Source organism: Dryobates pubescens, chromosome 6 (genome assembly GCF_014839835.1).
Source record: "Dryobates pubescens isolate bDryPub1 chromosome 6, bDryPub1.pri, whole genome shotgun sequence".
NCBI lineage: Eukaryota > Metazoa > Chordata > Aves > Piciformes > Picidae > Dryobates > Dryobates pubescens.
Genome location: NC_071617.1, coordinates 1,413,493 through 1,428,018, shown reverse-complemented (window position 1 = coordinate 1,428,018; position 14,526 = coordinate 1,413,493). Strand labels below are relative to the sequence as shown.

The 14,526-nt window shown below is 51.2% G+C and overlaps 1 protein-coding gene across 1 annotated transcript in view; it reads left to right on the top strand.

Moving 5' to 3' along the window:
* COL12A1 (collagen type XII alpha 1 chain) overlaps positions 1–14,526 on the top strand; it is a 147,751-nt gene that overhangs the window by 101,228 nt on the left and 31,997 nt on the right. The window contains exons 48-51 of the mRNA XM_054162538.1: positions 1,838–1,876; positions 1,964–2,102; positions 6,761–6,903; positions 8,278–8,387. Of these exons, the coding sequence (XP_054018513.1) occupies positions 1,838–1,876; positions 1,964–2,102; positions 6,761–6,903; positions 8,278–8,387 (431 nt within the window). The remainder of the gene's footprint in view (positions 1–1,837; positions 1,877–1,963; positions 2,103–6,760; positions 6,904–8,277; positions 8,388–14,526) is intronic.

Genomic DNA, 14,526 nt, shown 5'->3' with positions numbered 1-14,526 from the left:
CAGGTTGCCTTCAACCTGCTGGTCTTAATGCATCCCAGGAGACTATTTGCCCTCTTGGTCAAAAGAGTCTCCAAGCCCTCTCTGGAGACTTTCAAGACCCATCTGGATGTGTTCCTGTGTAACTTGTGCTGGATCCTATGCTCCTGCTCTGGCAGGGGGGCTGGACTCAATGATCTTCAAAGGTCCCTTCCAATCCCTAACATCCTGTGAGCCTGTTGCCCTCTTGGCCACAGAGGCACATTGCTCTCTCATGGCCAAATTGCTGTCCACCAGCATGCCAAATGTGAACTCCAGGCACAGCAGGTCTCCAATTTATCACTGGTCTAAGGCTGTAGGGGTGCTAATGAGGTGCAGCTCGAGTGAGTGATGCTGTTTTGGAGCTGTCTAAATCCAGTTCTGTTTACTCCACTGGAATCCTTGTATGGCAAAAATGAGGAATTCCCAGGCCTGTGATGTGGGACTGTGCACTCCCTGCCTGCCTCATCCACTGGCTCCTGAGGGGCAACACAGATCTGCAGTTTTTCCTTCCTAATCTGACAGCTATTTTGCAGCCTGACTCATGCCTTAGATATTCCTGGAAAGACTGCATCACTGAGCTGGGGTTGCTTAGCCTGGAGAAGAGGAGGCTCAGGGGAGACCTCATTGCTCTCTCCAACTCCCTGCAGGGAGGTTGTAGCCAGGTGGGGGTTGGGCTCTTCTCCCAGGCACCCAGCACCAGAACAAGAGGACACAGTCTCAAGCTGTGCCAGGGGAGGTTCAGGCTGGATGTGAGGAAGAAGTTCTTCATAGAAAGAGATTGTCCATTGGGATGTGCTGCCCAGGGAGGTGGTGGAGTCACCATCCCTGGAGGTGTTTGGGAAGAGCCTGGATGAGGCACTTGGTGCCATGGTTGAGTTGATTAGATGGTGTTGGGTCATAGGTTGGGTGATAGGTTGGACTGGATGATCTCAGAGGTCTTTTCCAACCTGGTTCATTCTGTGGTTCTCTCACTGTGCTCCTTTCTTCTTATAAATGAGACTCTTAAAATATTTTGAGGGGGGTGTTTTTGTTTCTTACCCCATACAATGTGTCAAGGTAAAGATTTCCTTCTAAAAGTAGCCAGTAAGGATTTTAAGAGCACAGAACAAGAAATGGACTAAAATTTGGCTGATAATAAACAATAACACAGCATTTTGGGTCACAAAACTTTGTGAAATGTGTATGTTCAATCAGAGCCTGGGCTGCAGCAAGAGAAGTGTGGCCAGCAGGGCAGGGAGGGGATTCTGCCCCTCTGCTCCACTCTGCTGAGACCACAGCTGGAGCTCTGGGGCCAGCTCTGGAGCCTCTGTGCCAGGAAGGATCTGGAGGGGCTGGAAGGTGTCCAGAGCAGGGCCATGAGGAGGAGCAGAGGGCTGGAGCTGCTCTGCTGTGAGCACAGCCTGAGGGAGTTGGGGTTGTGCAGGCTGGAGAGGAGAAGGCTCCCAGGAGACCTCATTGTGGCCTTCCAATATCTGCAGGGGGCTGCAAGAAAGCTGGGGAGGGACTGCTGAGGGTGTCAGGGAGGGATAGGACTAGAAGTGGGGAGATGGAGATTGGATGTGAGGAAGAAGTTGCTGCCCATGAGGGTGGTGAGAGCCTGGCACAGGCTGCCCAGGGAGGTGGTGGCAGCCTCCTGCCTGGAGGTGTTTGCAGCCAGGCTGGAGGTGGCTGTGAGCAACCTGCTGTGGTGTGAGGTGTCCCTGCCCATGGCAGGGGGGTTGGAGCTGGCTGAGCCTTGAGGTCCCTTCCAACCCTGACAAATCTGTGACTCTGATACCCCATTGCAGTTTTGACTGATGGATTGTTTCATGTCTTTCAGCTTGTCCTCTCATTTACCTGGAGGGATACACTTCACCTGGTAAGGAGTGTCTTTTGGACTAGATTAATTTGTTTCTTTGCCTTCCCTGCTGTGTTTTTATTGATTGTGTCCTCTCTGGATTTAAAGGTTTCAAGATGCTGGAATCTTACAATCTAACAGAGAAGCATTTTGCTTCTGTACAAGGAGTGTCACTGGAATCAGGCTCTTTCCCAAGCTATGTAGCCTACAAACTCCACAAAAATGCCTTTGTCAGCCAGCCAATCCGGTAAGTAAACCTGCAAGAGTCAAATGAGGGACCTGGGGTTCTTTAGTCTGGAGAAGAGGAGGCTGAGAGGAGACCTCATTGTTCTCTGCAACTAACTAGAAGAAGTTTGCAGCAAAGTGGGAGTTAGAATCATAGAAGTGTCAGGGCTGGAAGGGACCTCCAGGCTCAGCCAGTCCCAACCCCCTGCCATGGGCAGGGACACCTCACACCACAGCAGGTTGCTCACAGCCACCTCCAGCCTGGCTGCAAACACCTCCAGGCAGGAGGCTTCCACCACCTCCCTGGGCAACCTGTGCCAGGCTCTCACCACCCTTATGGGGAACAACTTCTTCCTCACAGCCAATCTCAATCTCCCCTCCTCTAGCTTGGATCCATCCCCCCCAGTCCTATCCCTCCCTGACACCCTCAAAAGTCCCTCCCCAGCTTTCTTGGAGCCCCCTGCAGATCCTGGAAGGCCACAATTAGGACTTCTGGGAGCCTTCTCCTCTCCAGCCTGCACAACCCCAACTCCCTCAGTCTGTCTCCATAGCAGCGCCACTCCAGCCCTCTGCTCCTCCTCATGGCCCTTCTCTGGACACCTTCCAGCACCTCCAGACCCATTCTGTAATAGGGGCTCCAGAGCTGGACACAGTTGTTGCAGGGGAAGCACCACTCAAGCAGCAGTAGGCTGCACGTTGATACCACTGATTCAGGGTGGTTTCTCCTCAGCTTGGTTTGTCATAGCTGGCAAATGGAGTGGAGCTTTCAGGGGCCTGTGATCCTAGAGCCTGCTTGTGGAGGGGTAATATTCTTGCCAATATTTTTTCACTGGGACCCAAAAGGACTTAGTTGGCAGTTTGTGAAGAGGGGGAATGATACCTCTTTGACTTCTGGCATTTGTTCCTCTCCCACCAATTTAAGTAACTTTCAAAAGAGTCAGAGGAGCTGCTTAGAGAAATCTAATCTTCCTTCCATACAAAACTCTGAAGCCTCCTGCAGTCCTGCCTGGTGTAGTGAAGATCAAATCACAGGAGCTATGTGATGGTGGCGTTCAACAAGTCCAAGTGCTGAGTGCTGCACTTTGGCCACAGCAACCCCAAGCAGTGCTACAGGCTGGGGCCAGAGTGGCTAAGAGCAGCCAGGCAGAAAGGGACCTGGGAGTAGCTGGAGATGAGCCAGCAGTGTGCCCAGCTGGCCAAGAAGGCCAAGAGCATCCTGGCCTGCATCAGGAACAGTGTGGCCAGCAGGAGCAGGGAGGTCATTCTGCCCTGTGCTCAGCACTGCTTAGGCCACACCTTGAGTCCTGTGTCCAGTCCTGGGCTCCTCAGTTTAGGAAGGACATTGAGACTCTTGAATGTGTCCAGAGAAGGCCTTTGACATCCTGGAGTTCTATGGTTAAGGGTAGTGCAGCTAATCCCTCTTGCATTATGACAAACCTTACATTTAGCAGGATGAAAGGCTCAAGAGAGAATGAAAAGACTGACTTCCTCTTTCTTTCCTTACTCAAAGAACGTTGTGAAGCAGCCTGTTAGCTGTTCAGAGGCAGACTAAAACTTGCCAGGGAATTCTGGGCACTGATTTTTCGTGGGAAGCCAGAAAATAAAGCTCACTTTAGGCTGAGTCAGCAAAGCACTAAAAGCAGCCTGCTGCTGGTGGCAGAGCTGTTTCCATATCTGCCCTGACTTGGTATCTTGCTTATAAATAATGTTGCTGTATCTGCTTGGATGTTTTCATTCCTGCCCTGGGGTGTGTGACAATGTTGACTTAGTGATAGGGCTGTTATTGCAGTGTCTAGAGCTGTATGGCTGTGTAAACTCTGCCTAAGTTACAGAGCAGCTTCTCTGTTAATCTGAAAGCTTCAGTGCTTGTGTTCATGGAGCCAAAGCCCTTTCTCTGTTCCATTGTATTTGGCCATTCAGCCTGACTTGGGCAGACTGAGAGCTGGGCACAGAGGAGCCTAATGAGGTTCAATAAGGATGAGAGCAGAGTCCTGCACCTGGGAAGGAAGAATAAGCTGCAGCAGCACAGCTGGGAGGGGATCTGATGGAGAGCAGCCCCAAGGAGAAGGAGCTGGGAGTGCTGGGGGGCAGCAAGCTCTGCATGGGACAGCAATGTGCCCTGGGGGACAAGAAGGCCAAGGGGGTCCTGGGCTGCATTCAGAGGAGTGTGGCCAGCAGAGCCAGGGAGGTTCTGCTCCCCCTCTGCTCTGCCCTGCTGAGACCTCACCTGGAATATTGCAGCCAGCTCTGGGCTGCCCAGCTCAGGAGGGACAGGGATCTGCTGGAGAGAGGCCAAGGGAGGCTCCAAGGATGCTGAAGGGACTGCAGCACTGCCTGGGGAGGAGAGGCTGAGAGCCCTGGGGCTAGGGAGGAAAAGACTGAGAGGGAACTGATCAGTGTCTATCAATAGCTGAGGGCTGGGAGTCAGGAAGGAAGGGACAGGCTCTGCTCACTTGTGCCCTGTGACAGGACAAGAGGCAATGGATGGAAACTCCAGCACAGGAGGTTTTGCTTCAACTTGAGGAAGAACTTCTGCAGTGTGAGGCTCCCAGAGCCCTGGAGCAGTCTGCCCAGAGAGGTTGTGGAGTCTCCTTCTCTGGAGCCTTCCCAGCCCTGTCTGGATGTGTTCCTGTGTGACCTGTGCTGGATTCTATGCCCCTGCTATGGCAGGAGGGTTGGACTTGAGGTTCTCCAGAGGTCCCTTCCAACCCCTAACATCCTGTGAGCCTGTGATAATTTTTAAGGAGAAGCAGAAGCTGCCACTTTCCTACACTTCCCTTCTTTCATTGTGTCCCTTCACCTTCAGAAAATGCTGGGGGCCATTTACTGCATGCTCTTATTTACCTTTGGCTTTCTTTGCTCTGTTTCTGTTCAACATCACAAACCTAAGTGTCCAGTTCTGGGCTCCTCAGGTTAGGAAAGATGTTGAGCTGCTGGAAGGTGTCCAGAGAAGGGCAACAAAGCTGGGGAGGGGTCTGGAGCACAGCCCTGGGAGGAGAGGCTGAGGGAGCTGGGGTTGCTTAGCCTGGAGAAGAGGAGGCTCAGGGGAGACCTTCTTGCTCTCTACACCTCCCTGAAGGGAGGTTGTAGCCAGCTGGGGCTTGGTCTCTTCTCCCAGGCACCCAGCACCAGAACAAGAGGACACAGCCTCAAGCTGTGCCAGGGGAGATTCAAATTCTTCCCAGGAAGAGAGATTGGCCATTGGGATGTGCTGCCCAGGGAGGTGGTGGAGTCCCCATCCCTGGAGGTGTTTAGGAAGAGCCTGGCTGAGGCACTTGGTGCCATGGTTTAGCTGATTAGATGGTGTTGGGTGATAGATTGAACTTGATGATCTTGAAGGTCTTTTCCAACCTGCTTGATTCTATTCTATTCTATGCCTCAGGCACTGATGAAGGAGGTGGAGCACAAACACACCACCAGTTGCAGAGAACATGTTCAGTGTCTCCTTCACTCTCTTGGTGCCTGAAGGGCAGCAATAGTTAACTCCTCTCTTCTCCTCCCTGTTTAAAGCCGGCCAGATGAAAAGAAAAGCTGTGGTCCTTTTTTTTCCTGTAGTTGTCATCAAGGAATTTTAAGTATGTGGAGTTTGTACAGAATCTTGCCACAAAAATACATGTCCAAGAGCTTTTGGTCATATTCTGGCTTCCTGCATAACCACAGTGCCTGGACCAAGGCAGGCTGTGAGTTCATCTTAATAAAGCACACAGGGTGTTTTATCACAAAGTCATCTGCTGTGTGAGAGAGTAGTTGAAATGCTTCAGGTCCTTTAAGTGCTGTAGTTTCTCTGTTACTCTCATGTCTTATCTTTGAACAAGAGGGTGAGGGTTGATTAAGGGACTGCCAGGGTGGTTAAGGGACCACCAGGATGGTCAAGGGACTACCAGGATGCTGAAGGGACTGGAGCACTGCCCTATGAGAGGAGGCTGAGAGCCCTGGAGCTGTTCAGTCTGGAGAGGAGAAGGCTGAGAAGGGATCTGATCAATGTCTCTCAATATATGAGGGCTGGGGGTCAAGAGGGAGAGGACAGGCTCTGGAAAGGAGAAGGCTGAGAGGGGATCTGATCAATGTCTATCAATAGCTGAGGGCTGGGGGTCAGGAGGGAGGGGACAGCCTCTGCTCAGCTGCACTCTGGGATAGGACAAGGAGCAGTGGACAGAAACTGCAGCACAGGAGGTTGCACCTCAACATGAGGAGGAACTTCTGCACTGTGATGGTCCTGGAGCCCTGGAGCAGGCTGCCCAGAGAGGTTGTGGAGTCTCCTGCTCTGGAGCCTTCCCAGCCCTGTCTGGATGTGTTCTGTGTGCCCTGTGCTGGGTTCTCTGCTCCTGCTCTGGCAGGGGCTTGGACTGGAAGATCTCCAGAGGTCCCTTCCAACCCCTGACATCCTCTGAGCCTGGGAAAAGTTGAAGCCCAGACTAAAAGTTAATGCCCAAATAGTTGAAGCCCAGAGAGTAGTTCTTCCACAAGACAGTGAAGGTTCAATGATTTAAAAGCTGGTTCTAGGTTCTATACTTAAATCCCTTCCTCTGTCAAGATATTTAAGACTTAAAGGGGGGTTGGACTTGATGATCTTCGGAGGTCCCTTCCAGCCCCTAACCTCCCGTGAAGAGCAAATGAGGAAGGTCCTAGCTCCCTCCTGTGCTCCCACGTGAAAGAAATGCCTTCCTGTTGCCTTCACAGGGAGATTCACCCCGAGGGGCTGCCCCAGGCCTACACAATCATCCTCTTGTTCCGCCTGCTGCCCGAGACCCCCAGCGAGCCGTTTGCCATCTGGCAGATCACAGACAGAGACTACAAGCCCCAGGTTGGAGTTGTGCTGGACCGTAAGTACCACTGCCTCTTGCCCAGACAATTGGGCTCTTGGATTGCTTTGCAGGCTCTCTTCCCAAGCACTTCCAAACCCAAGGCACTCTGGCTGTATGGCTTTAGTTTTAAGAGACAAAGAAGGACAACAAAGCTGCTAAAGGGCCTAGGGAGGAAGTCTTATGGGGAATGGCTGAGGGAACTGGGAATGTTTAGCCTGGAGAGGACAAGGCTGAGGGGAGACCTCACTGCCCTCTACAACTACCTGAAAGGAGGCTGTAGTCACCTAGGGGTTGGCCTCTGCTCTCTAGTATCAAGTGATAGGATGAAGGGAGGTTGCAGCCAGGTGGGGGTTGGTCTCTTCTCCCAGACAACCAGCACCAGAACAAGAGGACACAGTCTCAAGCTGTGCCAGGGGAGATTTAGGCTGGATGCTAGGAAGAAATTCTTCCCAGCAAGAGAGATTGGCCATTGGGATGTGCTGCCCAGGGAGGTGGTGGAGTCACCATCGCTGGAGGTGTTCAAAAAGAGCCTGGCTGAGGCCCTTGGTGCCATGGTTGAGTTGATTAGATGGTGCTGGGTGAGAGGCTGGACTTGATCTCTGAGGTCTTTTCCAACCTGGTTCATTCTGTATTCTGTATTCAGAATTATCTGGCAGCAGTTACAGGGAAGCTCTGCTCATTTATCAGAGGAAATGGGGGGCAAGCTGCAACCCCAGCAGTGGCAGCAGCTCTGCTAGTGCAGAACAAACAGATTTTCTTCTCCTGGTGCAAAACAATCTCAGGGTGAAATGAAAATAGAGAATTTTTTTCCAACCTGGTTAATTCTGTATTCTGATGAGATGAAATGGCCTGAAATTGTGCCAGGGGAGGTCTAGACTGGATATTGGGAAGCATTTCTTTGCTGCAAGAGTGGTCAGGCATTGGAACAGGCTGCCCAGGGAGGTGGTGGGCTCACCACCCCTGGAGGTGTTCAAGAAACCTGTGGCCATGGCACTTTAAGAGATGACTTTGTGGCCATGGTGGTGTTAGGTTGATGGTTAGGCTTGATGATAGAATCACAGAATTGTCAGGGTTGTGCCTCAAGGATCATCTAGTTGCCATCCCTAGCCATGGGCAGGGACACCTCACAGTAGATCTCAGAGGTCAGTTTCCAACCAAAACAACTCTATGATTCTATAATTCTTATTTTGGGTTGTTGGGTTTTTTTCAGCTAAAATTAATTCAGTCTAAACTGCTTCCACATAGCCATTGCCTCTAAAGCCCAAGGAAAATACATCTGTATACTTATGGGTCAGGAAGACTTCAGTGGTAGACCTCATTGCAATCTGTGTTTCAGGACTGTGATTTCATTAGTGCATAGGAAATGAGACTTACTGCTTTCATTCATTGCAGCTGCCAACAAAGTGCTGTCCTTCTTTAACAAGGACACAAGGGGAGAGGTCCAGACTGTAACTTTTGATAATGATGAAGTGAAGAAAATCTTCTATGGAAGCTTCCATAAGGTAAGGAAATGAAATGATGACTGCTGCTTTCTGAAGTGCTGGCCTTTGAACAGCAAAGGCCAAGCAAGCACAAGGCACTGTCAGTTATATCCAGCACTGAGCATCATAGAAGTGTTAGGGTTGGAAGGGACCTCAAGGAGCAGCCAGTTCCAGCCCCCTGCCATGGGCAGGGACACCTCACACTACAGCAGGTTGCTCACAGCCACCTCCAGCCTGGCTGTAAACACCTCCAGGGGTGAGGTTCCCACCACCTCCCTGGGCAACCTGTGCCAGGCTCTCACCACCCTCATGGGGAACAACTTCTTCCTCACATCCAATCTCAATCTCCCCACTTCTAGTTTTTCTCCATCCCACCCCAGTCCTATCCCTCCCTGACACCCTCCAAAGTCCGTCCCCAGCTTTCTTGCAGCCCCCTTCAGATCCTGGAAAGCCAGGGAGGTTGCCAGGGAGGTGGTGGATGTGTCAGTGGGCAAGCTGCTGCAGTGTGAGGTGTCCCTGCCCATGGCAGGGGGGTTGGAACTGCCTGATCCTTGGGGTCCCTTCCAACCCTAACAATTCTATGATTCCTTACCTCTAGGCACCAGGAAATGTTTGTCTGAGGCTACAGATAGAGATATATATAAAGAACAATTTAAGCAAACACTTTCTTTCTGTGTCAAGTAAATACATCCAGGGCAAGAAAAGGAGTTCCCAGGTCCAGCACTTCTGGTCAGCTGGAAATGTACTCTCTCCTGTTTCCTTTTATCTCCTGTCTGTTTAGCTTAGTTTGCTCCTGATGACTAAATAGGGCTGGAATATAACATTTGTTTTCTTTATGATACCCTGTCCTGCACTACCAGCATTCCCTCGAGGATACTGATAAGGGGTTGCCTCTCTGTCAGCTTGCTGATACTGGAGGCCACCTTGTCAAGCTAGCTCTGCTGGGCTGAAAGCAGAGAAAGATAGCTGCTGCCTGCACTGTCATCTTCTGTGACTTCACAAGAAAGCTGGTTCTGGGCTCCTCAGGTTAGGAAAGATGTTGAGATGCTGGAAGGTGTCCAGAGAAGGGCAACAAAGCTGGGGAGGGGTCTGGAGCACAGCCCTGTGAGGAGAGGCTGAGGGAGCTGGGGTTGCTTAGCCTGGAGAAGAGGAGGCTCAGGGGAGACCTTCTTGCTCTCTACACCTCCCTGAAGGGAGGTTGTAGCCAGCTGGGGCTTGGTCTCTTCTCCCAGGCACCCAGCACCAGAATAAGAGGACACAGCCTCAAGCTGTGCCAGGGGAGGTTTAGGCTGGATGTGGGGAAGAAATTCTTCCCAGAGAGAGTGATTGGCCACTGGGATGTGCTGCCCAGGGAGGTGGTGGAGTCACCATCCCTGGAGGTGTTTAGGAAGAGCCTGGATGAGGCCCTTGGTGCCATGGTTTAGTTGATTAGATGGTGTTGGGTGAGAGGTTGGACTGGATGATCTCTGAGGTCTTTTCCAACCTGGTTCATTCTGTATTCTGTATTCAGAATGATCTGGCAGCAGTTACAAGGAAGCTCTGCTCATTTATCAGAGGAAATGGGGGGCAAGCTGCAACCCCAGCAGTGGCAGCAGCTCTGCTAGTGCAGAACAAACAGATTTTCTTCTCCTGGTGCAAAACAATCTCAGGGTGAAATGAAAATACAGAATTGGGTGTAATTGTAAGGGTTGAATACACTCCTACAGAGGAACAGAAAGCAATCCTGTGATGCCTACCAATGCAGAGGAGTAACAACCACTTGCAAATGATCCTAAAGCTCTGGAATGATTTTGGGACTCTTTCATAGAATCAGGCACAAAAAGGAAGCCTACAGAGGGTGGAAGCAGGGACAGGGAGTCTGGGAGGAATATGAAGAGATTGTCCAAGCAGTCAGGGATCAGGTTAGGAAAGTTAAAGCTCTGATAGAATTGAATCAGCCCAAGGATATCAAGAGCAACATGAAAAGCTTCTACAAGTAACTCAGCAAGACTTGGGGCTTAGCTGAATCAGAAGCTGAGCTGGGGCACTCAGCCCTAGACAAACATAGAATCACAGAAGTGTCAGGGTTGGAAGGGACCTCAAGGCTCAGCCAGTTCCAACCCCCCTGCCATGGGCAGGGACACCTCACACTGCAGCAGGTTGCTCACAGCCACCTCCAGCCTGGCTGCAAACACCTCCAGGCAGGAGGCTTCCACCACCTCCCTGGGCAGCCTGTGCCAGGCTCTCACCACCCTCATGGGCAACAACTTCTTCCTCACAGCCAATCTCCATCTCCCCACTTCTAGTTCTGCTCCATCCCCCCCAGTCCTATCCCTCCCTGGCACCCTCCAAAGTCCCTCCCCAGCTTTCTTGGAGCCCCCTGCAGATCCTGGAAGGCCACAATGAGGTCTCCTGGGAGCCTTCTCTTCTCCAGCCTGCACAACCCCAAGTCCCTCAGTCTGTCCTCACAGCAGAGCAGCTCCAGCCCTCTGCTCCTCCTCGTGGCCCTGCTCTGGACATGTTGTCTCTTCTCTCAAGAAACCAGTGACAGGATGAGAGGAAATGACTTCAGTTTGCTTTAGGTGAGGTTTAGGTTGGAAGTTAGGAAAAACTTCCTTGCTGAATGTGGTCAAGCAGTGGCACAGGCTGCCCAGGGAAGTGATGGAGTCACCATCCCTGGAGGTGTTCAAAACCATGCAGGCATAGCACCTCAGGACATGGATTGTTGGGCAGGGTGGTGCTGGTGCATGGTGGCATCCTGTGCCAGTCTCTCACCACCCTCATGGGGAAGAACTTCTTCCTGACATCCAATCTGAATGTCCCCACTTCTAGTTTTTGCTCCATCCCCCCATTCCTATCCCTCCCTGACTCCCTTAACCAAAACCGCTTCAGTTCTTCGCTGCAGTGTGTCATTCCCCTTTTAATTCTCCCAGAGAGCAGTCAGAAGTTGATTCTCAGCCTTGGGTTAATGAGCTGCAGTTGGGATATTTTTTTTTTTCACCACTTAACTGAGCTGAGTCCTTTGGATTCTCTCCAGGCTGATTACTGAGACTGTTGTGTGAGTCAGGCTGTTAATGATAGCATCATGGGATTCCCCAGCTCGGGTGCTGGAAAGCCTGCTGGATCAGCCACGCTGCTCAGCTCCTACTAGAGGGTAGCAGTAGCTTCAAGGTGGATAAAGGAAGGGTGGTAAAGATTAGCACAGCCCTAGAGGTGCTCCTACAGTTTCTCCTACCATCTGGTGTCAAAGAAATGACAACTCTGCAGCCAGCAAGGAGAGGTGTTCTGAAATACCCCACATGTCTGTGGTTTCCACTGGAGGGCTTGCTGGCTCCTTCCAGGAGGCATGGTGAGCTACCCCTAACTGTGCAGGGAAAGTTACTCTGGCACACTGCCACACTTCGCCTTGCATGGCTGTGGGGAAAGATATTGAACCTGGCAAGCCCCAGGGGAAAAATCCTAACTGCCTGAGACAGTCATGAAATGTATAGCTGGAGGTTTTGGTAGGGACAGATGACTGACTTCTTATTCCTGCCATAGAGTCATAGGATTGTTAGGATTGGAAGGCACCTCAAGAATCATCTAGTTCCAACCCCACTGCCATGGGCATAGATCAGGTTGCCCGGAGCTACATCCAGCCTGGCCTTAAAGACCTCCAGGGATGAGGCTTCCACCACCTCCCTGGACAACCTGTGCCAGGCTCTCACCACCCTCATGGGGAACAACTTCTTCCTGACATCCAATCTGAGTCTCCCCTCCTCCAGCTTGGATCCATCCCCCCCAGTCCTATCACTCCCTGACACCCTCAAAAGTCCTTCCCCAGCTCTCTTGCAGGCCCCTTCAGATACTGGAAGGCCACAATTTAGTCTCAGAGTCTTCTCCTCTCCAGCCTGCACAACCCCAACTCCCTCAGTCTGTCCTCACAGCAGAGCAGCTCCAGCCCTCTGCTCATCCTCGTGGCCCTTCTCTGCACACCTCCCAGCACCTCCAGAGCCTTCCTGGCACAGAGGCTCCAGAACTGGACCCAGAGCTCCATGTTAGACTTCCATTTAGATTGCTGTTTTGCAATAGTTAGCCACAGGAAATTTGATAGTGAGAACACATCTGTCTGCTGCAGTACCTCTGGGAGAGCAGTTTGCTTAGCTCATGGATGTGGTTCATTTAGCAGTAGATCAGAACAGCCTCAAAACTTTATCTTAAGAGGGATCAGGAGAGACAGCTTAAAATGTGTTTTCTTAAGACCTCAGTGCCTCCTGGCACTGGAAGTGCTCAGAAGTGATGCTTTTTGCTGGTGAAGAGAACGTTTCTGCTAACATTTGGACCTGCTGGAGACTTTTCTTGCTGCCCCCCAGGCTCCCCTTGGCTCTCTTGGCCCCCAGGGCACATTGCTGTCCCATGCAGAACTTGCTGCCCCCCAGCACTCCAAGGTCTTTCTCCATGGAGCTGCTCTCCAGCAGGGCAGCCTCTACCCTGTCCTGGTGCCTGCTGTTTTTCCTGCTCAGATGCAGGACCCTGCTCTTGTCCTTGTTGAGCTCCATGAGGTTTGCCTGCAGGCAGCTCTCAGCCTGTCCAGCTCTGCTGGATGCCAGCACAGCCTGAGGGCTGTCAGCCACCACCCCCAAGCTTTGTCTCATCAGCAAACTTGCTGAGGGTCCACTCAATCCCCCCCAAATGTGGGCAGTTTCAAAAGCCTTAATTCTAACTATATAATGCATAAACCCTTCCTGTTACAAGAGTTGCAGACAAGCTGAGCTGGTGCCTTGGTTGCAACTCCACATGGGAAAATATTTAAGATGGAAAGAAGGACCAAATTCTCAGGAGGTTTTTCAGCCACTTGTTGACTCAGGACATTTAAGGGAATCTCTGTTTCAACTTGATGCCAATTTTTTTTAAAGGAGTCATAAAGCAGCAAAATATTGCTGAGCGGTTGTGTACTGTGGCAACAGAAGCTTCATACAGGAATGCATTCTCCAAGGCTTCCCTGCTGCTGATACAGAGTACAGAATGAACCAGGTTGGAAAAGACCTCAGAGATCATCCAGTCCAACCTATCACCCAACACCATCTAGCCAACTCAACCATGGCACCAAGTGCCTCATCCAGGCTCTTCCTAAACACCTCCAGGGATGGTGACTCCACCACCTCCCTGGGCAGCACATCCCAATGGCCAATCTCTCTTGCTGGGAAGAACTTCTTTTTAAGGTCAAGCTTAAATTTCCCCTGCACAGCTTGAGACTGTGTCCTCTTGTTCTGGTGCTGGTTGCCTCGTGGCCCTTCTCTGGACACCTTCCAGCACCTCCAGGTCCTTCCTGGCACAGAGGCTCCAGACCTGGCCCCAGAGCTGCAGCTGTGGTCTCAGCAGAGTGGAGCAGAGGGGCAGAATCCCCTCCCTGCCCTGCTGGCCACACTTCTCTTGCTGCAGCCCAGGATCTGCTTGGCTCTCTGGGCTGCAAGTGCTCCCTGCTGGCTCCTGTTGAGCTTCTCCTCCCCCAGCACCCCCAGGTCCTTTTCTTCAGGGCTGCTCTCCAGCCAGTCCCTGCCCAGCCTCTATCAGTGCCTGGGATTGCCCTGACTCAGATTTCATTCTCCTCTCCTGGCAAACATATTCTTCTTTTGTACAATTGATTCTTTTCTCCCTCCTAATTTCCCTTTTTTCCCAAGTAATTATTCTCTTCCCCTTCCTCCCACTTTCTCCTTATTTTGGCACATTTTTTCTAGCCAAATTTCTCTCATGGAAGTTTCCCTTTTGTATCTTTCCCTGTTTTGTCTTTTTCTGGACAGGATTTCCCTGCTCACTTCCTGTATCTCAATGCAACTCAAGCCTCTGGCTGAGTCATCTGTGGAATCTGAACCCAGGATCTTGGATTCTGAAACAATCTACTCTCTGAGCTACAGGCAGAGTCTGTTAGCAAGGGGGCAGGCATAAACCTCTTGTGTGGTCCCAGCCAGCCAGAAAAGGACAGGAAGAGCTTAGATTCCCTTCCTCTTGACAATTCTCTTTATTTTTATGCAATCTTCAAGCAATTCTTTTTATTTTCATGCAATTTAAAGCAATTCTCAGGCAAGGGTTTTGAAGTGGAGCATTGTAGTTCAACTACTACATTGAACCATAGAATCATACAATCAACCAGGTTGGAGAAGACCTCCAGAGATCATCAAGTCCAATCTATTACCTAACACCT